This window comes from Vigna umbellata, chromosome 1, assembly GCF_029865625.1.
Source record: "Vigna umbellata cultivar VRB3 chromosome 1, Vumbellata_1.0, whole genome shotgun sequence".
NCBI classification, from domain to species: Eukaryota; Viridiplantae; Streptophyta; class Magnoliopsida; order Fabales; family Fabaceae; genus Vigna; species Vigna umbellata.
In genome coordinates, this window is record NC_142165.1 from 80964429 (window position 1) to 80989784 (window position 25356).

The 25356-nt window shown below is 41.5% G+C and overlaps 1 protein-coding gene and 1 pseudogene across 2 annotated transcripts; both read right to left on the reverse strand.

The window, feature by feature from the left end:
* Positions 1-231: 231 nt before the first annotated feature.
* On the reverse strand, positions 232-4765 carry LOC124819485 (peptidyl-prolyl cis-trans isomerase CYP40-like). Of its 2 annotated transcripts, XM_088104383.1 has the most exons (10): positions 4621-4765; positions 4212-4471; positions 2325-2825; positions 2038-2125; positions 1862-1914; positions 1649-1753; positions 1438-1513; positions 1098-1135; positions 728-788; positions 232-612 (listed from the first exon to the last, which is right to left on the reverse strand). In XM_088104383.1, exons 2-9 carry the CDS (start codon positions 4380-4382, stop codon positions 735-737), a joined length of 1086 nt encoding a protein of 361 aa, XP_087960509.1. In that variant the 5' UTR covers positions 4383-4471; positions 4621-4765; the 3' UTR covers positions 232-612; positions 728-734. The 2 variants fall into 2 exon arrangements, with proteins under 2 accessions (XP_087960509.1, XP_047146967.1); XM_047291011.2 differs by having other exon boundaries at positions 4212-4717.
* Positions 4766-7300: 2535 nt separating this feature from the next.
* Positions 7301-24974, reverse strand: LOC148206563 (uncharacterized; annotated as a pseudogene).
* Between the last annotated feature and the right edge of the window lie 382 nt (positions 24975-25356).

Consider the following 25356-nt stretch of genomic DNA (forward strand, 5'->3'; position numbering starts at 1 on the left):
ATAAGTTATAATTAAACTTAAATACAATTGAACAACATTTTTCTATTGCATTTCATAACATTAACATCTATATATTTAATATTTTTCTATTGTATTCCATGACATTAACATCAAAGTTGTCATGCACTTAACCATTACAGACTAAAGAGATAAAAGGAACAAAAAATTATTTAAGCCTTGGTTTTAAGATATCATACGTAAATTTCATGTATATTTTATTTAGAATTCATAAGGAACAAAAATGTACTCCTTTCATTTCAACCCAACAAAGTATTTGTATGGTTTCTAACCAATAAATGCGCTACATAACACCTTCAGTGTAAGTTTCCAATAACAACTATCAAAATCACTTAGAACATTGCCTTGTCCATCAGCTATATTAATTAATTGCATCTCAATGGTGAACACCCAATAAAATGTTAAGAGTTTATAGTAATTTGTAAGAGAAGAGGTTGACAAAATTGTTGGCTAAAATTTTCATATGTAACAATATCAATCCTTATCCACTTTATTTCATCTCAGCCCCACTCCCAACACTTGAGTAAAAATGAGTTCATATCTGAACCTTTTACCATATGTATATGCTGCAATCATCTGGTTGTTTTCCTTAGCCTGAAAAGAGAGGATATGGGTTATGAACTGTTCGTTTGAACTTCACGACATCATTTCAATTCATACAGTCATTAATTTATCTGTGTATCTGTTCAGTTGACAGATTAAAACATACCAGAGTGTTATTGGAACATCTTGCTATATGCCTTTTTCTCTAGGTCACGCCTATCAGCTATCTGCAACAACAAAGCATCAACTATATAATGCTTGATCAATTTAGATAGAAAAAAAAAGTGATTTGTTTTAGTAAAATAGTTTAGTGATTATTTCAGTTATTTAAAAAACATAAGCTAATTCACGTTTGTTCATGATCATAAAATAAACTTTTTTAAAAGAAGCAGCTGATTTTATAAGTTATAACTTTGGATTTTTTAATCTTTACGGCTTCCGGTTATTTTGAAAAGTTGAAACAATCACATAAAAAAAGCACTTTTAAAGAAAAGTGATTCTTTAAAGAAAAACAGCTGTGAAAAGTGATTACTCACCTTCTTCCTAGCAGCAGCAAGTTCCTTTTTAATTCCAGCTGAAAAAAGCAAGATATCAGTTATGCTAAAGGAAACTTTAGATTACTAAGTAGCAGAACTACACTATAAAGTTTAGTAAAACTATCCATACAAAATCACATCATTATCATCAGTTCTTTGTAAAATGGCCATTATATTCATTGATTTTTTTTTCTTCCTCTATACTTTTAACTCTGTCGCTCCATTTTGCATCAATAGCTTGACTAAAATAAACGAGAAATTGAAATTTAGCATAGCAATTAAAACACAGAAGAGTAGATGACAGAAAGGACAGAGCAAAAATTGTATGTTCATAACTAACCATCATTTGGCTCCAAGGCCAGTGCCTTCTTAAAGCTTTCAACTGCAGCATCAATGTCATGGAGTGCCATATATGCCTGGTGAATTGGAAGTAACATAGTTATCAGAGTTAAAAGCAGGACGTATTAAATATCAGTAACGCATACTGACATAATAAAGGGTTACAAAAGCTCCAAACTTTTGACAGAAAGCACTTCAATTACAATACCAACCTGTCCTTGGCGAAACAAGGCTTTAGCATTGTTGTCTCCCTCACGCATTGCAAATTCTGTATCCAACAATGCTCCTTTAATATCCCCTAATTTTAATTTCGAAGCCTTGAAATAGACATAACACAAACAATTAGGTGAAAAACAGAAAATTTAGTTAATATGGCAACATAATCAAATGATTATAATAGTACAACATATTAACTCCTAACTTACAGAACTGTTTGTAAAAATCTGAGACTTCGTTTTTCTCAATCCTGAACTTATCTCTGCAAAGCCAATATATACAGTAATACATTCTTGTTATCAGAGTAGGTGAAATGAAGTTGTGGCATACAAAACCACAGCAATGCACAACTAAGCTAAAGAAATAATACATAAAGGCAGCATACCCTCATCAATGCCTTCCTTTTCCCAACAAATATCCAGGTAGCGTAAAGCTTTCCTGTACTTCCTTAGAGCCATTTTGTAGTCTTGTTTCTGCCAGAAAAATGAAAATCATATTATTTTCTTGCTACTAAGAATTACAGGAAAAGGGGGGCAACTACTGCAAAATAAGCACTCCACAACTATAAACTGACAGAAAAATTATTTCATTCATATCTCAGAAAACCAATATAAGCCTTTTCAGGTCAGGGTATGAAATAATATATCAGAATAATAATCTGAGTTTTAATACCCTGTAATACTCATTGCCAAAAGTTTTAATTGAGTCCACAGATTTCATCCACCAGTTAAGTTCATTAGGGCTCTCATCGAGGTCTGCTGGCCAATCAGGATAGGTGTCTCCATCTTTGAAGAAGTTAGATATCCCATCATCTGCACCTTCAGGAATTTCTCCACAATCCACAACTTTAACATCAAGAGTGGGACGGTCATCATCTCCGGTTGCAACATGCTCGATTGATCGGACGACTCCCATTCCTTTAACTACTTTTCCAAATACAACATGCTTACCGTCTAGATGGGAAGTTCGGGTAGTAGTGATGAAAAACTGTGAACCATTTGTGTTGGGACCAGAGTTTGCCATTGATAGCACCCCTTTCCTTTCATGCTTTAACTCAAAATTTTCATCTTCAAACTTAACTCCGTATATAGATTCTCCTCCCGTACCATCTCCAGCAGATATATCTCCTCCTTGAATCATGAAGCCTTTAATAACGCGATGAAAGCAAGATCCCTGAAAATACAACAGAACATAACACAATTTCAGAAATTGACATTTGAACTAATATCAGATTTATCTCTTGTGGAGACAATATCTCATGGAAGAAGCATTATATGTCAAGACTATAACGCAAGACGTTAATTAAGAAAATAATAAGAGGAATTTGTTTGCCATTTTGCTTAATTATAAGCAAGATTTATACTTTAAAATACCTCGCCAATATCTCTCAGGAACCTCAACAAATAAGTTAAGAGATGAGAACTATTTATCATCATACCTTAAATCCCAAATATATTATCACAAAGAACAGTGAACACATGAATATTTTGATTCGTTTGATGCTGAAACCAAAGCCAACAGATTCAGAACTTCCGATCAAAACATAGCACAACAGAGCCAACTGGGCAATATATACTTGAGTAAAATCTTCCCAATTTAAGCTCATTTTACATGATATTCTTGAGCAATGAACTAAGAACAGACACCAGAGGAATAATGAATTCCCTGCTGTAGTATTAATCAAGATGAACAAAAAACAATTTTTATACTTCAAGACCGATATAACACGAATTACTAAAATTAAAACTATTAAATCTTCCAATATCTGTTCATATGCAGTAATCTTTTTCTTTCCTTTCTGCATCGGTGAGATAAAATTCTACATTAATTATTATATCATTTTAAAAACAAAATCTGGAACACTGGAAGGTTGGCATATCTCCTGGATCATAATGTATTATCAATGGCCAATTACTATACACTAAGTTGACGAATATTTTCAAATACAAATAATTTATGGAATTTCAAAAGCAATTCGCCCCGGGAAAAAACAAAGTTTTAGATAGAAGAAACAGTATCAACCCCAACATTGATACAAGTAAAAGAATCCTTTTGCAGGAAGTAAAAATTGAATGACTATAATAAGGTATGTACAATCGAAGAATCTACTATAATAAGGTAAAAGAATCCTTTTGCAGGACATAACAGTCTTTTCAAAACTCTTCGTCCAAAAGTGATGAAATAAAAAGCACCGTCAAATTCAACCCTTGGAATACTACAAAGTTCAGATCTTAGAGCAGCTAAAATTCTAAAAACATCAAGATACGGTGATGAAAAGGGAGCAACAAGACATCCAACCAATGCTCTAAATCGAAATATCAAGTTTTGAACGCCCCCGTTACACTCTAATGGCAAAAAAGATATATTTATTTCATTCAAATAGCATATAGGATTCACACAGAAGAATTCATGAAGCGGGGCATAAACCATTTGACAAACAAGAGTAAAAAAGCAATCTTTGAGAGATGAAAAGGGAGAATTGAATAGACATAGAAGAAGGGTATATGGATAAAGTGAGAAATGAAAGGTAGAAAGATTTAAAAAAAAAAAAAAAAAGACCTTGAAATGAAGGGGCACCCCTGTATTTGGACCAATGCCTTTCTCACCAGTGCAGAGAGCTCTGAAGTTCTCAGCAGTTTTGGGAGTAACATCATCGTAAAGCTCGACCACTATCCTTCCTTCAAGCTCTTCCCCTATGCCGATGTCCAAAAAGCACCTTCCTCTCCCCATCTCTCTGTCTGCGATGTGATTCACTGTGATGTTGGCTGGGATGAAGTAGAATGCTTACAAGACCTTCTAGACTCTTCTCTGAGGTCACTCTTCAAAGTTCAATCCGTAACAAACAGAGTGTGAAAAAGGGGGAAAATTAATTGGAGCAGATAATAATTGAAGAAACAAAAGTTAAAAAAAGAAAAAAAAAAAAAAAAACATAAGTCTTGGGATGTTAGTTGAGAGGACCCTCACTCACACAACACAACACAACCCTGATGCTTGCTAAGGCTTTTTTAGTTTATGTTTTACTTTGTTTCTCAACTCAACCCCTGGCTTCATCCCTACCAGCTTCAACTTTGAAAAGCCTCAAAATTTATTTTTATTTATTTATATAATAATTATTAATAAATTAATTTAGTTTCGTGTGTGTCTGAAACGAGTGTTGTATGGCAACTAGGTAAGGCGTTTGCATTGTTTTCTCAGATCTTGATTGCCAAATTTGGATATATGTAGGGTCCGTAGATTTAAAGGGTAAATTTTAACCAGAATGGATACTCTTTCTCTTTTCTTTCTTTTTGTTCTTTTTAGGAATGAAAGAGAGACACTAATCTATTCAAATATAGAATCTATCTAAGGCGTTAGCCTTTCTTTATTTAACTTATATATCATATAATCATGAGAATTGAATATTTAATCACTTAAAGAAACATGGCCATTTGGAAGAACAGCACATTAATTAGTGTCGCAGCCCTAATAATAAGTCCATTTTGCATAATTAGTGTGACGCTTTCTTGTATAGTGCTGTTTATATTACATGTTACTAAATGTTTATAAGTTTATAAATTTAAATTTTATTTCATGATCAAGCTTAATATGTATAGTAATATGTTTTATTGATTATTATATTTAAATTTATTACACGTCATGTTGGTTATTCCTTGTATCTTGGTATGTGAATTTCTTTGTATAGTCATGAATCCTTGCACTAGTTGCTTTTGTTATGCTTGCTAATATGCTGCTTGCAATTGTTGAGAATATAATCTTGCATAAAACTTTGACAGGTCCAAACAAAACAAGTTTTTCAGTATATGATTTTCATATCCAATCTCGACCTTTCTACCATAATGTCTTCAAGTTATTGAAAGGTTTACATTGATTTTAGGTTTTGGAGAAGATAGAGGTACTGGCAGAGTATGTCACTGTTACATTGTTTAGGTTATGCTTCATCTATATTCATGCATTAAGTTGAGTCATACAAAATATTTCTTCAGCAGGTTTAATAGCTTTTTTTTTTTTTTAAGTTTTGCTGAATAATGTTAATTTAGTCTCTCTTAGCATAAAGCAGATTTATGTATAGGATGTGGTTTCTAATTGATTCTATGTATTGTTTGTCTTAGGTTGTGTTAAAATTTATTTTAAATCAGAAAACCTCATTTTATACTCAAGATAATTGATTACCAATTTATAATAATTGATTATCGGTAATCAATTATGACTTGTCATAATTGATTATAATGAGCATTATGAGAATTTTTTTAAGCAAGTTTTTTTTACCGTTGTGCATTCATTAAATGCATAATTAATTATCATAATTGGATAATTGATTATCACACATTAATTACTTGACAACGGATAAGTGTATTTCGGAAAATCTTATCTACAGTATGTGGTGATAAGTGTTCTAGGGTTTGTTGAACTCTTGTGCTGTGGCTTTGAGAACTTGGTGTGTTGGCATAGAGCGAAAACTTTCACGGGGAGTGTGATTGAGTGTTGTTGATGTTGCTGAGTTAAAAGCCTATCATCCTTCTTGAAGCATTCGGAGAAGGTGTTCATCCCTACTGGGTTATAAGGGAAGTGAATTTCATCTCTTGGGATAACAAGAGAGGTGGTTTCTAAACTTTTACAAATTGTTTCTTTGTGATTGTAATATGTAATTGTTTTGTGAGTAATGAACTGTTTATCTTGATTTGAGATAAGCGACTGGATGTAGGATTGGTAAGATCCGAACCAGGATAAAATCATCTATGCAAATTTCTCTCAACCTTATTCTCTTTATTTGTTATTTTTATTTGTCTGGTAAGTTTATTGAGTAGAAATTAAAAGGCACATGTTCGTATTAAAAACCCTCTTGGTTTGTTATTCCACGCTAACCATTCTGTTGCAGCCGCTCTGACAGTCTCTTGTTTTAAAAATGTGTGAAATTGGTCCTCACTTAGTAAATTTTATGTCAACGTTGTCCCTTCCATTAAATACGCATAAATTCTACTGTGTTGTCAGTGCTATCTTTTCCTCTCCCTTTTGTGATACCAAACAAAAAGTGAGAGAGAAAATAATTATGAAAGGGTAACCCTCCTTATTAAATAAAATTCCTCACAAAACGACAGTAGCTTATCTTCTACCATTTTTCTTCTATAAAATTAATTGTCATAACTCTATTCAATCAGGTAAGCCTATATCTCCAATACTGATCATAACTCTGTTTTTCAATCACGCCTGTGGGATCCTTTGTATTCGGGGTTGCATGTGCTATAATATTAAAAACACAATTTTCTATGATCACTTTTCTGATTTGTGACGGAGTTCGAAGTATCAATAAGTATTTGAATTCATTTGGGTACTTTCAGTGTTTTCTCTTTTTCATCTGGGTATGTTCACAACGCTGTGAGTACTGGGTACATGTTTATCGGTAGCTTTGGATTTTTTTTATTTATTTTTTGATAATTCATTGATGGGTTTCTCTCTATCTAAACGTTTCAGAAAGTTATATATTCTAGGCTGTAATATTGAGATTCAGAGGTAATGGGTTTTCTTCTTAAATTCAAGCATTGGATTATAATTCAGTGTTAGTTATCTCCTCTTTTCTTTTTCCTTGGTCTGTAATATTAGAAGATTAATTTTGATTTTTCTCATCGATTTTAATTTTCACATTATCATTTTTAACGGAATCTATATTTGGATTTGCTAATTTCTGACATGAAAAGGTGGAAGACTGAATGGCTTGAATGCAACTGCAACGCGATCCTATCCGCAGGCACGCCTTGCATGTCCTCGTGAGCCGCAATATTTTCCATCAGCTTTCCATCGGTGTCCTCTCTATCCGATTCTATACAAACACGATCTTTGGACTTTGGCATTGTACCAGTAAGGACTGCACATCAGATAGGCCGGACGTCCACAGTAGACCAAACACGCTATTCTTTGGTTTATTATCGAAGGTTCGGCGCACCAAGTCGGACGCTAGTGCGTCCGCGATCACGCAAACTTGCCCTCGTCATCCGGATAAACAATGAGGTCGGCCGGTCATACTGCCTGCTAACCATGCTGCCTATAGGGTTTGGCTAGCTCAAAAGCCAAACTTTGAGAGACCGGCCGGCCATACTGCTAATTAACCAGGTTTAAGGTAAGTTGAGGTTAAAAGCTATTGGGCTGAATTTGGGCCGTGAATAACTTTTCACTAATCCCAAGCCCATAGCGAAAACTATAAATACAAATCTAGGGTGAGTGGTAGATATGTTGCATTTACTGCACATTTATTACTGTTCGATAGAAAAGCGCCATTGCTCTCAACTGACTTTGGCATCGGAGAATCTTTCACAGGTCTCCCACCCGCGCGCTGAGGAGCAAATTAAGGAGCGAGTACGGAGGACCGGACACACGAAGTACGAGCAGAGGAGAACGTGGATACATTGGACGACACAGCCTTTCACATCCGAAACATTTGGCGCCCACCGTGGGGCCGTGTAGTTTTAAAAACCCAATGGTGACCACGAGAAACATGAGCATGGACGACCTGATTGATATGATCAGAGTTTTGCAACAAAAGATGGACGAGATGCAACAGCGTCACGAGGACGAGCTGGCGGCGGTTAAGGCCGATTGTGAGGCCTGGATAGACCGGGAGCTCGCTGGAAAGGAAGGGGAGGACGAGCGGGCAAAGGAGAAAGGAAAGGCCGCCGTCGAGGATCACATGGAACACAACAGCGAACACGACATAACTTGGAGGCCGACGGAGTCCGAGGCCGAAGGGAACAAGGCCAAATCAGTTCACGTGGAGAGCGCCGCCGAGGATAGGCGGATGGTGGTGAAGCCGGAGCCTTCATCCACACTATTGCTTCCTTTCGCCCAAAACATAATGGATGTTCAGATTTCGGAACAGTTCATTGCGCCGCAATTCAAGATGAATGACGGGACCACGGATCCCGAGGCCCACATCAAAACATTTTCAAACACAATGGCATTCAGAACAGGCAACGACGCTATCTGGTGTCGGGCGTTTTCGTTGTCTTTAGAAGACGAAGCACTGGAATGGTTTACCTCTCTACCCCCCAATTTCATAGAGAATTTCACCGGCCTAAAACGACTGTTTAATCGGCAGTTTGCGGCCAACAGCACGCAGGACCTGACCGTGTTCGAGTTGGTCACCCTGAAGCAGGGTAAGGAAGAAACATTGAGAGCGTTTATGGACCGATACCAGAAGACCGTCCGACGAGTGAAGGCATTAAGCCCGGAGCTCGCCCTCCACTACATCCTCCCGGCGCTCAAGCCCGGACCGTTTAAAGATAGTGTCTGCCGACGGCCTCCGAAAACTATGGAAGAGTTAAGGGAGCGTGCGGCGGACGAGATTAGGGTAGAAGAGATGAAATTGTCCTATAAGAAGGAGAACCAGGAGCTTAGGGGGGAGAGGGCGGACGGGGAAAAGCCCGGCAGTTCGACAGGAAAACCAGGCGGCCACAGGCAGAAGGAACCAAGGCGAGAACCACGTTTTTAGCAATATACTCCCTTGAACGCCACCAGGGAGAGGATCCTCCAGGAGGCACTAAGCGCAAATTTACTTCTTGAACCTGTGAAGCGACCTACTCCATCAGGAGCAGACGGGAGAAAACAATGCGCCTATCACAAGAATATGGGTCACACCACCGAGGAGTGTGTGACCCTGAAGGACAAAATTGAAGAGTTGATCTGGGCGGGGCAACTCAAAAAGTACATTTGAGTTGACCGTCCCCCGACACTCGTGGAACTATCCACCCCCCGGCAAGCTTACAGACCAGACAGGTCTAGAAACGATCGGGCCGAACGCCCACGCTCGGAGCGGCGACGGAGCAGGAGGAGGATCGTCTTCGTCCGCGCGAAAACGACATGTTCGGGCTCTACAGTCCAATCATTCGGTGGACAAACCTCATCGCACGATGTCGCCCATTACATTCTTGGATGAAGACTTCCACGCGCCCGATCCCGACCAGGATGATCCGATGATGATAACAGCTGAGATCGCCCGCTACGGCGTCAGCAAGGTCTTGGTGGATCAGGGGAGTTCAGTAAATATCCTCTACTGGAAAACTTTCCAACAGATGGATATATCTGAGGATCTCATCATCCCCTACAACGGCCAAAGAGTACGCTTCGCGGGGGAGAAAGTATACACCCGGGGTTACGTGGAGTTAAGGACAAGGTTGGGGATCGGGCGGTCCAACAAGGAGAAAAGGATCTGGTACCTGCTGGTGGAAGCTAACACTTCATACAATGTGTTGCTTGGCCGACCATGCCTGAACGCTTTTGGGGCAATCGTGTCCACACTCCACCTCACAATGAAGTATCCCTCCGAGAAGGGAACCATATGCATTGTCCGAGCATATCAGAAGACGGTCCGGGAATGTTATGCCGCCGGTCTGAAGCTGTACACCCGACAAGGGAAGAGGAGGGCGACCGGCTCTAAAGTGACCATGGCCGACCTCGACCCAAGGACGAACACAGAAGACCGGCTAGAACCTATGGGAGAGACCCAACCAATCCTAATAGGGAAGGATCCCTCCCAGACAACTACCATGGCAAGGGGATTGGAGCCCGGCGTGGAGAAAGAACTTAGGTCGCTCCTGTGGAAGAACAAGGATCTGTTCGCATGGACGGCGGCCGACATGCCGGGGATTCACCCCTCGGTCATGTCCCATAAGTTGGCACTGTTCAAGGAGGCCCGTCTGGTGGCACAGAAGAAGCGGAGGATGAGCGAGGAGAACAGGAAAGCTGTCGAGGAAGAGGTGGGAAAGCTGAAGGAGGCATGCTTTGTTAGAGAGGTCACCTACACCACTTGGTTAGCCAACGTGGTAATGGTAAAAAAGACAAGCGGGAAGTGGCGCATGTGCACGGACTACACCAATTTGAACAAGGCCTACCCAAAAGACTCTCACCCCCTGCCGAGCATAGACGCATTGGTGGACGGTGCCTCTGGGCATCGGATGTTGAGCTTCCTAGACGCTTATTTCGGGTATAATCAGATACCAATGTACGAACCTGACCGGGAGAAGACGACATTCATCACTGAGAGGGCAAACTTCTGTTACAAGGTGATGCCCTTCTGTCTGAAGAACGTCGGGGCCACCTATCAGCGATTGATGGACCGGATCTTCAGAGAACAAATCAGCAGATGCATGGACGTGTACGTGGACGACATGGTCGTCCGTTCGGCGGACGGTGTTGGCCACATGAGGGACTTGGAGGAAGGTTTTCGCCAAGTTAAGATGTTCGGGATGCGCCTGAACCCAGCTAAATGCACATTCGGAGTAGCATGCGGAAAATTCCTGGGCTTCATGCTCACGTCCAGAGGGATTGAGACTAATCCCGACAAGTGTGAGGCAGTATTGCAGATGCAAAGCCCAGCCACCCTCAAAGAGGTTCAAAGGCTCGTCGATCGGCTCACAGCGTTATCGCGGTTCATCCCAAAATTGGCCAAAAGAGTCAAACCCGTCCTACGAAAGATGAAGAAGGGAGCCGGCTCCATATGGGACAGCGAGTGCGATCAGCCGCCCGTGATGAACCGCCCGGTGCCGGGAGAAGACCTACATGTCTTCCTGGGCGTGTCGGAGTCGGCCATCAACGCCGTGTTAACGTAGGAACGACCCCAACCGAGGCTGGTGTACTTTGTCTGTCGCACTCTCTTGATGCGGAAACTCGCTATCAGCAAGTGGAAAAAGTAGCGCTTGCCTTGCTGAACGCGTCAAGATGGCTCCGGCCATATTTCCAAAGCCACCAGGTGGTCGTCAGAACTGATTTCCCCATCTCCAAAATCCTTAGGAAGCCAAACCTGGCGGGGCGCATGGTGTCCTGGGCAATAGAATTGTCAGAGTTCGGCTTGCGATACGAACCGAGAGGGTCGGTCAAGGGCCAGCACCTAGCTGACTTCGCGGCCGAGTTACCTCCCACCAACCAAGACGAGTGGAGTTTGTACGTGGATGGGGCGTCCGGTAGATCGATCAGCGGTGCCGGAGTAGTGTTGGAGGGTCCCAACGGTTTCCTGTTGGAGCATTCCTTAATATTCAAGTTCAAGGTCTCTAACAATCAGGTTGAATACGAAGCTCTGGTCGCCGGTCTGGAGTTGGCGAGAGACATGGGAGCAAGAAAGATCACTTGTCGGACGGATTCCCAGCTAGTCGTCGGCCAGATGAACGGTGACTTCCAGGTGAAAGAAGAGCAGTTGCTGCGATACTTCCATCGTGCAACAGAGTTGGCGAGATCGTTAGACAAGGCCGACATCCAGCACATCCCGAGGGAAGAGAACACCCAGGCGGATATGTTGTCCAAGCTCAGCTCTAGCAAAGAAAAGGGACAGTTAACGACTATCGTACGTCAAGTGCTGCTTCAACCCTCAATCAAGTGTCTAGCAATTTCAAGCGAGGAGGAAGGCTAGCGATCTGAAATTAGAGAGATAATGTCTCGGCAGGATGACGGACGCCCTGTCAAACCGAGCGAAGCAAAGAGGATCCCACGCTACCTACTGGTGGGGGACAACTTATACAGGAGAGGGTTCTCCACCCCCCTTCTTAAGTGCTTAAGGAAGGAAGAAGCGCGTTATGTGATGGACGAACTCCACAATGGCATCTGTGGTTTTCACACTGGATAGAGGGCTCTAAATGCCCGAGTGACGAGAGCAGGGTACTACTGGCCGACCATGGAAGCAGACACGAAGACGTTCGTCCAAAGATGCCTTAGTTGCCAAGCACACACCAATAACACTCACCTACACCCTCACACTTTGCATACGATCGTGTTGCCGTGGTCGTTCGCCCAATGGGGAATGGACATCGTGGGACCGTTCCCCATAGGCCAGACCCAGAAGAAGTTCCTCTTGGTAGTCGTGGACTACTTCACCAAGTGGATGGAGGCTGAACCCTTAGCAACCATAATAGTCGCCCAGGTCCAGAAATTCTGCTAGAGGTTGGTATGTCGTTTCGGCCTCCCTCAGACCATAATCACGGATAACGGCCGCCAATTCATCGATAAGAAGCTGGCCGAGTTCTTTAAAGGTTTGGGGATTAAACACGTCACATGCTTTGTAGAACATCCCCAGACTAACGGTCAAGTGGAAGCGATGAACAAAACCGTGGTCGCCGAATTGAAGCGGCGGTTGGGGGAAAGAAAGGGAGCGTGGGTTGACGAGCTACCTGAAGTGCTTTGGGTTTACCGATGCACACCTCATGGGACGACCGAAGAAACTCCCTTTAACCTGACGTATGGCACTGACGCCATGTTACTAGTCGAGTTGGGGGAGCCATCGTTGCGCCGACAGGTCGAAGACTTACAGTTGAACGACCAAGAGCTAAGAATCGAGCTAGATTCTCTAGACATGCGCCGAGATCGGGCGGCCTTAAGAGCCGAAGCATGCAAGTGCATGGTGGAAAGAAAGTACAACTCCAAGGTACGACCAAGGAGCTTTCAGGAGGGAGATCTGGTATGGAGGAAGGTTGGAGAGGCTCGTCGAGTTACTACACACGGAAAACTGGCAGCAAAATGGGAAGGACCGTTCCGGGTGGTTGAAGCACTAGGAAATGGGGCGTACAGGCTGCAACACTCGGACGCACGGCCAATTCCAAACACTTGGAACGCCACGCATTTGAAGTTTTATTTCAGTTGAATTATTCTTCAAAACTTGTATTATTATTTTCAATGATTAATTCAAATGACAGGACATCCGCCTTCTCTCATCCCTAGTATCGTTAAACATGACGCAAGTACAAGTTGATGAACGGAGAGTTCCCCCGGGAACCATTGTCAACTTGGTCGGACGGTGAGCGGAGAGTTCTTTCCGAAGAACCACTGTCGTCCGCGCCTTAAAAGTCCAAGTTGATGAACGGAGAGTTCCCCCGGAAACCACTGTCAATTTGGATGGACGGTTAACGGAGAATTCTTCCCGAAGAACCATTGCCGTCTGCGCCTTAAAAAAGCCTAAGGCTGTTAAAGAAAGGGTTTACCCCTGGACGATGAATACGTGGAGCGAGAAACGAAAACAAATACATTGTGGAAATTAAAAAGGAGCTAAACAAATGAAGTTATGTATTCATCAGCAAAGGCACCAAAGCATGCCAGCATTTACAAAAGGACGGCCTGGCCAACATCTCGACAACCCAAGATGTTGGACGGGCGGCCATAACAATACATATAACAAAAAATCAGTATAAAGAAAAAAAAATCCTAATTATCACCGCCGTCCTCTTCTTCATCAGCTTCAACCTCCACCGCCTCGGCGGCTCCCGCGGCTCCAGAGGGCCCTTCAATCCCCGGCTCCTCGTCGTCAACCATGGAGTTGAGGTCAATAAGGACGCCATCGAAAACGTCCTTCTCGATATCAAAACCCAAGGCGAGCGACTCCTGTATGCCGGCCATGAGGGACGCCTGCCGGAGGGCTTTGTTGAAACCCTCCTCATGTTCAAAGACAATGCTCGCCTCTAACTCGGCTATCCTCTCCTTGGCCTTGGTCATATCACTGGTCAGAGCTTTGTTTTCCTTGAGGAGCCCGACCTCAGAGCTCCTCCGACGAGAAACCTTGGTCTTCAGTTGGCCACACTCCTCCAGCAGCCGTTCGTGATCCCTCCGGGCCATCGCCAGCCGGTTTTTGGCATCAGCAACTTCCCTCTTGGCTTTCTCGAGGTCGGCCTCCAACTGCTCGATCCTCTTGTCATATTCATCTTGGTTTATGATCAGCTGCTCCATGGCCGACTGGATGGTTGCCGAGTTATTCTTCTCGGCCAAAAGTTCAGCACGAACGTCCTCCACCCCCGTACGGTCGGCGTACTCCTTAAAATACCACGCGAGGGAGGCCGCCCGAGTTGACATCTCCAGCATGGCGTTGGTTAATTCCAACTCAGAACGCGGCTCAATAAGAGCCCGCTGGGAGGAGCTCATGTGAAATTTCGTCCGGTCGCTCATGCTAAACGCCGGACTGAAGATCCCGCCAGGTAATGGAGCCGACGGGACCTTTTCTTTTAGGGCCTTCTTCGACGCCGACCGGGACGACGAAGCTTCTTTGTCCTTACGACCCTCACCTGTAGGGTCCTTCCTCTTCCGCACCAAACGAGCAACGGAGGCGGTGGGCGCCTCAGAAGACGGATCCACAAGCACGGCCGCGAGACCCGAGAAGGGATCCGGACCGGGCGCCCGGTTCCCGGGAGTAGAACTCCCGGGCACTTCGACTTGGGGTACTTGTTGCGGTTGTGCAGAAAGTACCGGGGGAAGACGCCCGGACGAGGAGGATCGCGTCGCGGGAGGAGGACAAGGAGCGTTCGGTGCAACCCTTGGCCGGGCCGAGGACGAACTAGCCCCAACTCGCTTCTTGGAGGTGATAACAGTTGAAAAACTGTTATTTTCATGCTTAAAGTTGATACTAAAAGCAACCTTTAGACTTAGAAACTAGCTTGAAATCATGCCTTTTGTTTATATTTTCAGAAATAAGAGAGCTGGACAGGTTTATGCTTGATTTAAGTGTTTTTGTGCAGGTTTTGAGGTGAATTTGGTGAAAGAAGTGAAGAATAAGAGAGAGGACATTAGAAAAGACAAGAAAGAGTGCAAAAAGGAGAAGTCGAAGGCACCGCTCAGCGGCAAACTACCGCTGAGCGGCACTCAAGAGGTGGCGTTGGAACCGCTGAGGGGCAAATGGCCGCTGAGGGGAAGAAAGAAGACGCGTAACCACCGCTGAGCGGTAAATGGCGCTGAGCGGCACTTTTTGGGCTTGGACTTTTGTAATCTTTTGTAACTCTAGATTAGTATATAAGGGCTTGCACGTCCTATAGTTAGAGATCTTTGGCAGAAACGAGGCAAACACTCTCTCTTTCACCCCTTTGAAGGAGGATCTTGGATGCTCAGGCTACCTCTTCCACTTTATTGGGTTTATTCTTTCATACTTTCATTGTTATTCATCTAGGTTCACCATGAATATGGTGAACTAAACCTTGTATGTTTGTTGGGGAATCAAAGTAATCTCTTGAAGCTCTCATATATGGATTTGTTGAGTACATCTTTGAATTAAGACATATGCTTTCTTTCATCATTAGTTAGGGTTTTTCCTCTTTGATTAATGCTTGCATTGTTTAACTCATTCTAATGCATGATTATTGGTTTTGTTGATACGGACACGTACGGGGAAATCTAGATCCGGGGAATTTCTCCCAATATTATACTGACAATATTATATTGGTTGCCTTTAAGCTCCTGCGCAAAATAAACTAATCATTAGGAATGCTAGGAATTGTATGAACTATTTGATTAGGGAGAAGCCATCTAGAATGGTACTTTAGAGAGTGGCATTAACAATGATGATTTGAATGTTGAATTCCTAAAATGTATGAGAGTGGATGAGATGAAATTGACCCCCAACAACATATTCATTCATATATTCCATTGAAAGTGTTTATCTTTTGTCTTTGCCATTGATCAAAATTCATGCATACATGTTTATTTTCTGTCTTGCATTTTAAACCCAAATATTTCGTTTGTAAGTCTTAGTTAATCAAGAAACCACATAACTAAACTAGGCCGTGAGTCCTTTGGGAAGAACGATACTTGGTCTTACCAAGTTTTATTACTTGAACGATTCGGTCATACTTGCCGATTGTGAAACAAGTTTGTGACATCATATTTTGGTGCTTACAAATTTGTCCATCAAGTTTTTGGCGCCGTTGCCGGGGATTCATGGTTTAACTGGTTAATTTGTGTGATTATTGATTATCTTTGACTTTAATTTTGAATTTCTGTTTTTATTTTTTCTGTTTTTATTATTTTATCTTTTTAGATTTTATTTTTATCCTTTAGGTTAGATTTTATTTTTATCTTTTTAGATTAGATTTTATTTTAATTTCGAATTTTTATTTTATTTTATTTTTCTGTTTATATTTTTCAGTTTGTATTTTATTTGATTTTATTTTATTTTTTCTGTTTTCTGTTTTTCTGTTTTCTGTTTTTATTTTCTGTTTTTTTATTTTTCGGTTTTTATTTGATTTTATTTTATTTGATTAGATTATATTTTATTTTATTTTATTTTATTTTCTGTTTGTATTTTATTTTATTTTATTTTATTTTATGTTTTTATTTTTCTGTTTTTATTTCCTATCTTCTTATCTTTTCAATTATATCCTTTGATTTTTTTTCTTTTCTCTATCTTTTTGTGCTAACAATTGTTTTTAGGGTTTTGTGCCTAATGTCTGCAGAATGCAATTTGGTCAAGAATTTAACTATATGGGCACTCAATTCCACCAAAGTAATCTTAACCACTGGTGGGAACCTCACTCAAGCATGGATCAAAGCCAATTTTGGCAAGCTGCTGGACAATTTGAGAACCAACCACAACAACAATGGCAGCAACAACCCTTTCTATCAGGAAGTTTAGATAGGTTGGAGGACACCCTTCAACGATTTTTGAAAAATTCCGACTCTACTCAGAAAAGCATTGAAGAATCATGTAAAAGAATGGAGATGCAACTTCGTTACATCAATCAGAGATTGAATGATGATGTTAATACTGAAGTTAACCTTAAGGAGGAAGGGCAAGTCATTATCACTGAAAGTGACAAGATTCTTGATGAGGAAAAATTAAAGGGAGATGAGGAAAGGGTAGAGAGAAAAGAGAAAGAAGAGTTGAGTGAGAAAGATAAAGATGAAGAAAAAGAAAAAGAAGTGGTTGAGAGAGAAGAGAGAAAGAAAATTTGTGTGAAAATAAAGAAGTTGAGGAGAAAAAGAAAAGGGAAGAAAAAAATAAAAGAAAAGAAAAAGAGAAAATTTAGGGAGAGAAAAAGGAAGAAAAAGAAGATGAGAGGAAAGAAGAAGGAATCATATGAAAAATCCCATCCTCATCTAAAGAAGAATCATAGGAAGGAAAAGAAATTCAAGTGCTTTATGGAAATCTTCAAGAAATTGGAGATTAAAGTTCCTATGATTGAGACATTGCAACAGGTTCCTGGTTTGATCAAATTTTTGAAGAAGTTCAGTAGAAAGAAGAAAAAGAAGAAGGAACTTGAGCTTGGGTCAAGCTAATGACGTTAAAAGAGCGCTTGCTGGGAGGCAACCCAGTTGATTTAAGAACTTTTGATTTTATTTTGGTTTTGTAATTTTTAATTTGTGGACATTATTTTTGTAATTATTTTGTTGGATTTAGCATCTACTGAAGGATGCTAGGTGGTTAAGTATCTACTGAAGGATACTGAGTTTGTAACACCTACTGATGGGTGTTGGTGGATTTTGGGTCAGGCTCGTGACGTTAAACAAGCGCTACCTGGGAGGCAACCCAGTTGATTGATTGTTTTCTGTTTGTTTATTTTTAGGATTTGCATAAGCATTTTTAACATTGAATTGCAGGGAACCTATGAGGGGTATGCTAGGAAGGCACGTAGGTCAAGAAAAGAAGGAGAAGGGCACATCACGAAAGTGCCGCTGAGCGGCAATTACCGCTGAGCGGTACTATCGCAGATGGGCTTAAGTTCCCCTTAGCGGAACCCGAGCCCATTAGGGTATTTTTATACCCCAAGCTGCGTTTTAGGGTTTATTTCCAGACTTCTCTCTGCACAAACACTTCCACACACCTTCTCCTAGGTTTTCCACATCTTTTTACTCTTCCCTCTTTAGAAAATTTCTCTTCCACTCACTTTTACACTAGTGTGCTATCAAAGTTTGGGGTTGGAAGAGAGCATTCTAGTTTGGAAGCATTCTCATATCATCTAGCATCTCCACCCAAGTAAGTAAAATGCATTTTGTTCATTCTAGGGTTCTTGAAATTGACTGTGATTGTCAAAGCATGAATATTTAGGGGTTTTGATTTCTATGCATGATTTGATGATATATTTGATGTTTGAACCGATTAAACTGCTTGATTATGAACTAGAAAACTGAAAATTGCATTTGGGTGGAGTTAGGACAGTTTAAAAACGAGATTTGCAAAAATCTGCAGATCACCGCTGAGCGGCATTTACCGCTGAGCGGCACTCTGCCAGATTTGCTTTTTCTGGTTTGTTGCGTGTTTGAATGTGGCACTGGTGGCGCTGAGGGGAAATTCTGGCCCTCAGCGGTGGTTTAGCTTCAAAAGGAGTTTTGTTTTGTGTTTACTAATGATTAACATCATGTTCTATGGTTTTGGATTTATGTTTGAATGCAGGAATGGCATCCTCTTCAGGAAAGAGATTGAAAACCATGGCAACCAAGAGAAAGGAAAAGGAACCAGAGCAGCCCCATAATGGCAGGTTCCTCTCTAGGAAACATGAGAAGCACTTTAGGGTGGTTCAGGACAGGAGACTTCTAATGGAGAGAAAGGTTGGAATGATACCTAACTTTGCTCCTCAATTTGGAGAGCAAGTGTTAGGGAATGATTGGGGGAAGCTAGCCACTTATCCATCACCTGCCAACATAGCTGTGGTGAAAGAATTCTACACCAATGCAAAGAAGATTGGTGATTATCCAGCTGAGAATTATTTGGGCTATGTTAGAGGCCATGCTATCAGGTATGATCCTGACTCCATCAATAACTTTCTGGATACTGTGTGGGCTGGTGAGCAATGCCGGTTTGCTCTTAGCATGGAGGAAGGTGCTGACTTTGAGGATGTTGAGAGAGTATTGTGCATATCTGGAGGACACTTCCAAAGGAATAGATCTGGCTCAGTGGTTAATATTAGGAGGACAGATTTGACTCCTCTTGCAAAGTATTGGATGGCATTTTCTCATGCCAACATTCAGCCATGTTCACATGTGTCAGATATTACTCTCAGCAGGGCACTCTTCATCTACTGTGCTATCAGAAACTTGAATGTTAATATTGGGCAGGTGATAGCTGATGAGATTAGTGTGTGTGCTAACACCTCAAACAACAAAGCACCACTGGGACATCCTTCTTTGATCACTCATCTTTGCAAGCTAGCTGGGGTGGACACTTCTGTTCCACCATTTGAGAGGCCAAGAAAAGCTATAGATGAGGCCTATTACAGACAGTACTGTGGAGGTGAGGAGGCAGCCCAGCCAGTGCCACCACGCCAGGCTCGTAGAGAGAGAAGGCCAGCACAGAGCAGGACTTCTGCTGATACTCATGAGGCAGAACCATTCCAGATGAGGGACATGTATATGTCTCTTATAGGTGCTCAGTTGCAGTCCATCCACAGAGGGCAGGTGGCCACGGCTGAGATGATAGTGGGGATGTATGATACCCCTCCAGCACACAGGTGGACTATGGATGAATTCCATAATGTAGTAGCTTGGCCAGAAGAACCATGGCATGGAGGAGCTGAAGCAGCTGAAGCTTCAGCCCGTGACATGGATGAAGATGAAGCTGAGGAGGAGGATGCATTTGATGAAGATGATGATGAAGAGGAAGAGGAAGATACAGAGAGCTCGGACTGATGAGGAGCTGAGATAGCATTTACTGATGAATGCTATCATATGATTATGCTTTTGTGGTTTAAGTTTTCTGAACTTATTTGTTTTTGTTTTTAGATTAGGGTTTGATGTACTCTATTGAACACCTGGTTTGTTATGATGGTTTGCTATTAACTGTGATTGTGTGATAAGTAATGCTTGATGATGCTTATTGATTGATTGATGTTGAGATGATGTGCACATTAAAATGCTTATACAGGTGATTCACAAGCTTTGTGAACAAATGCATAATATCATGATTGTGATTGTGAAATTAAGCAGGATGTGCATGTCAAATGTGAATGAGCTTATATGTGAGGTTTTGAGCTCCAGAGTTGTTATTGTTGAATGCTATTACTTTGAAAGCATGAATGACTTTGCCCAGGTTTTCTATGATTGAATCAATTGCTTGTTTTGCATCATATGATCAAAGGCCGTGTTTTTGAAACCCTTTTTATTGGCCAAATTCATAAAGTTAGCCTTCTAAAAGAGAACACGTTGTGTTCTATCCTTTGAACCCTTAGCCTTAAATATACACTGAACACCCTTGATTGAAAATCTTTACCTTGAGTTAAGTAGAAGATCTTGTGTGGTATTGTTAAATGTTCAAGTTTGGGGTTATTGGGGAAACATGAAAAAGGAAAAAGCATTGAGCTAACAGCTAAAAAGTAAGAATATGCAAAGAAAAGAAAAGAAAAAGAAGCAAAGCTCAATGCAAATGCAAAAGCAAAGGCAAAAGAAAGTTGGGAATGAATAAGAAGATTGTGTTGTTATGATTCTCTTAACTCAAGGATTTTGTGATCCAGAAAAACCAATTTTCTTGTTAGCCCAGCCACATTATAAGCCATTGAAAAGTCCTTGTGATGATGCATGCTTGTGAATGTATTTGATTGTGGTTAAATGAAAGGCAAAGTTGATTCATGTGACATTGTGATAGTGGAGTGAATGAGTGAAACACTTTACCTCTTATACACTTGTGTGTTGAGTGAAACACTTTACCTAGTGAGGAAATATTCCATAAGCACATGAACATCCATGCTTAATTGATTGATCATTCATGAAAAATAGCATTTATTGTAATTTAAATGACTTTGTGAACACTAAAGCATGTGCACATCTTGATTGAACTCTTGGTCTTAAGTTTGAGTGAAGTTATTACTTATCTTGAAAAGAGGATTTTGAATGAGTGAACCATCATATGAATTGGTTGGAGATGGAGTTACATTTTATTTGCTTGAGGACAAGCAAAGTTCTAAGTTTGGGGTTGTGATAACAGTTGAAAAACTGTTATTTTCATGCTTAAAGTTGATACTAAAAGCAACCTTTAGACTTAGAAACTAGCTTGAAATCATGCCTTTTGTTTATATTTTCAGAAATAAGAGAGCTGGACAGGTTTATGCTTGATTTAAGTGTTTTTGTGCAGGTTTTGAGGTGAATTTGGTGAAAGAAGTGAAGAATAAGAGAGAGGACATTAGAAAAGACAAGAAAGAGTGCAAAAAGGAGAAGTCGAAGGCACCGCTCAGCGGCAAACTACCGCTGAGCGGCACTCAAGAGGTGGCGTTGGAACCGCTGAGGGGCAAATGGCCGCTGAGGGGAAGAAAGAAGACGCGTAACCACCGCTGAGCGGTAAATGGCGCTGAGCGGCACTTTTTGGGCTTGGACTTTTGTAATCTTTTGTAACTCTAGATTAGTATATAAGGGCTTGCACGTCCTATAGTTAGAGATCTTTGGCAGAAACGAGGCAAACACTCTCTCTTTCACCCCTTTGAAGGAGGATCTTGGATGCTCAGGCTACCTCTTCCACTTTATTGGGTTTATTCTTTCATACTTTCATTGTTATTCATCTAGGTTCACCATGAATATGGTGAACTAAACCTTGTATGTTTGTTGGGGAATCAAAGTAATCTCTTGAAGCTCTCATATATGGATTTGTTGAGTACATCTTTGAATTAAGACATATGCTTTCTTTCATCATTAGTTAGGGTTTTTCCTCTTTGATTAATGCTTGCATTGTTTAACTCATTCTAATGCATGATTATTGGTTTTGTTGATACGGACACGTACGGGGAAATCTAGATCCGGGGAATTTCTCCCAATATTATACTGACAATATTATATTGGTTGCCTTTAAGCTCCTGCGCAAAATAAACTAATCATTAGGAATGCTAGGAATTGTATGAACTATTTGATTAGGGAGAAGCCATCTAGAATGGTACTTTAGAGAGTGGCATTAACAATGATGATTTGAATGTTGAATTCCTAAAATGTATGAGAGTGGATGAGATGAAATTGACCCCCAACAACATATTCATTCATATATTCCATTGAAAGTGTTTATCTTTTGTCTTTGCCATTGATCAAAATTCATGCATACATGTTTATTTTCTGTCTTGCATTTTAAACCCAAATATTTCGTTTGTAAGTCTTAGTTAATCAAGAAACCACATAACTAAACTAGGCCGTGAGTCCTTTGGGAAGAACGATACTTGGTCTTACCAAGTTTTATTACTTGAACGATTCGGTCATACTTGCCGATTGTGAAACAAGTTTGTGACATCATATTTTGGTGCTTACAAATTTGTCCATCAGGAGGTCATATAGTTGGATTGGCGGGGTGCAGGGGTCGTCATGAGATCTGAAAGAAACAAACCAACTCAGAAACATTAAGATCAGTATACTTAATGCAAATAAACGCAACATAATAATACCATATGGAACGCCTTTTGTTCACAGTCCTCAAGACTAAGGCATTCGACCAAATGACGGGCGAATATCCGGCGGGGGAGGGTATTGATGGTACGCACGGCCTCTAAATCGGTCGGACTCTACACTCCCACAGGGAACGCTTTTATTTTTTGGGGCTCCCTCGTCCAGTAAAAAGGGAACAATGGGTTCCCCTCGCCATCGTGGAATTCATGGCGGATGATGACTTTGAAATAATGGTGCTTAAAATTTTTGAACGAGTCCGAGAAGGGACGGAAGAGTGTCCTATCCCGAACTGACGTGAAGGACACCCAATCCCCGTTGGGAGGCGGACGGACTTCAAAGTAGTGAAAGAAGACCGGGATCGTTGGAGTGACGCCCACGACCAAGAGTTAGGATGCAGTTGTGCCGGGGCCACGTTAGCCTCCCGAAGGACGGCCATTTGAAACTTTGTTAAAGGCACCCGAACAAAAAGCTGAGCGAAGACGTTGACGTACATGTAGAAGAAGTCGTACAGGCTCGACCTCTTCCCGTAATAGACCCTTTCGTTTCTCAGACTAACTCCCGCCCGGATCAATCTTGAGTCCTCTACATCCCGCACGATATGAGTGCGACTGACCCTTCACTCTAGGTGCTCGCGGACTCTATACGTTGAAGCATACAAGCTAGCGACGTAAGGAGCCCAGTCGGATACCACTATTCCTTCATCGTCCGGCTCGAAGGGAGAACCATCTACACGAACACTACCCTTGAGTAAGAAGATGGGGACACCATGGATTATCCGGTCGCCCGTCGTGTCCAGCGCTTCCGAATCTGGCCCCGAAGACCCGACGACCTCATCCAGAAATCGCGAGGAGACCGAACTCGGAGAATCGCTGCGCTCGCCATCACCCCTCGTCGAACCCCCCCGGATTCCCCGACGACTCAAAAGCAGATTCAATATGGACTACAGCCATTTATTACCTGAGGGAAAAAGAATTTCAAAGCTTGAATGAAATGGAGAAAATGAAAATGACAGCACCCACATCCCCTATTTATAGAAAAATTTCGGTAACCGTCAAGCGCATCCGCACCGTCGAAAGCCAGCACGATCAACGCTCCAGATTCGAAGCCGATTCAACTTCTGCCACTGCTGATGCGACACGTGTTTCTCGCCAAAAATCCAAATCCAAAAGTCCATGAAATCCGACCCAATGCAAGTCCATCAATCCTCCCCGCGCCACGCTCAAAGTCCTACGTATACTGTGTATACTAGGGCTTGGGGGCTTGTGTACCAGTAAGGACCGAACGTTAGATAGGTCGGACGTCCACAGTAGACCAAACACGCTACTCTTCGATTCATCATCGAAGGTTCGACGCACCAAGCCAGACGCCTGTGCGTCCGCGATCACGCAAACATGCCCTCGTCATCCGGATAAACGATAAGGCCGGCCGGTCATACCGCCTGCTAACCATGCCGCCTATAGGGATTGGCTGGCTCAAAAGCCAAACTTTGGGAGATCGGCCGACCATACTACTAATTAACCAGGTTTAAGGTAAGTTGAGGTTAAAAGCTATTGGGCTGAATTTGGGCCGTGATTAACTTTTTACTAATCCCAATCCCATAGCGAAAACTATAAATACAAATCCAGGGTGAGTGGTAGATAGGTTGCATTTACTGCACATTTATTATTGTTCGATAGAAAAACGTCATTGCTCTCAACTGACTTTGGCATCAGAGAATCTTTTCAGGTCTCCCACCCACGCGTTGAGGAGCAAATTGAGGAGCGAGTACGGAGGACCAGACACACGAAGTACGAGCAGAGGAGGACGTGGATACATTGGACGACACAACCCTTCACATCCGAAACAGGCATTTTCACGCTTGCCGTCAATGTCGTCATCATCCGCCGCTGCGATAACAACGAGATATCCAGCATCAGAAGCGAATCGTATTCGATTCTTGGAAGTGTTGAAGGTTGCAGCGGTTGTGCCAGAAAAAAGGGCTACTTATGGGCGGCGGCGGAAGGTTTTCGACATCGTCGGTAACAATAAAGAGATGAATGCGGCAGTAGTGAAGGATCAGAGTTATATAGACGTAGAGATGATCTAGAAGAAGTATTGGCCTTTGAAAATAAAATACTGTTGGGATATGTGAATTTGGTAGATGGTTTGGATCTTGTCTTTGACATCACGGATTGTTTCAAAACGATTAACTTCAATGGAGAAGAAGATCCCCTGACACACCTAAAAAATAACATTTATTTCAAAGTCCATTACTGTAGTCAGTGATAAAATAACACCTCAAAAATATTTTCTCTCTCACACTTTTTTGGTACCGCAAAAGAAAGAAGAAAAGATAGTACTGACAAAAAGAAGAAAAAGGTATACTACCTTGAAGAAGAGCAGATGAGGAAGAAAAAAAGTTAACGTCGTTTGTGGATATTTAACAGAAGGGACGACGTTGACACAAAATTTACTAAGTGATGATCAATTTCACACACTTTTAAAACGATAGACTGAATTGACATTGTTCAGCAAAACTAAAGACAAAAAAGACTAATAAACCTTCTTCCACATGTAACTTTTTTTTGCCTAAAAATAACCATGTTCCTATAATTCCAAATCGTCTAAATAACTGTTATCCACATTTTTTCTA

Bases quoted from the DNA above. Each gene is read 5' to 3' on its own strand.
- LOC124819485 (XM_088104383.1), bottom strand. From the start codon at position 4,382: ATGGGGAGAGGAAGGTGCTTTTTGGACATCGGCATAGGGGAAGAGCTT. The intron at 1,915-2,037 runs GTATGCTGCCTT...TTGGCTTTGCAG, and splicing joins AAAGGAAGGCATTGATGAGG to AGATAAGTTCAGGATTGAGA. The intron at 1,514-1,648 runs GTTGGTATTGTA...CCAATTCACCAG, and splicing joins CCTTGTTTCGCCAAGGACAG to GCATATATGGCACTCCATGA.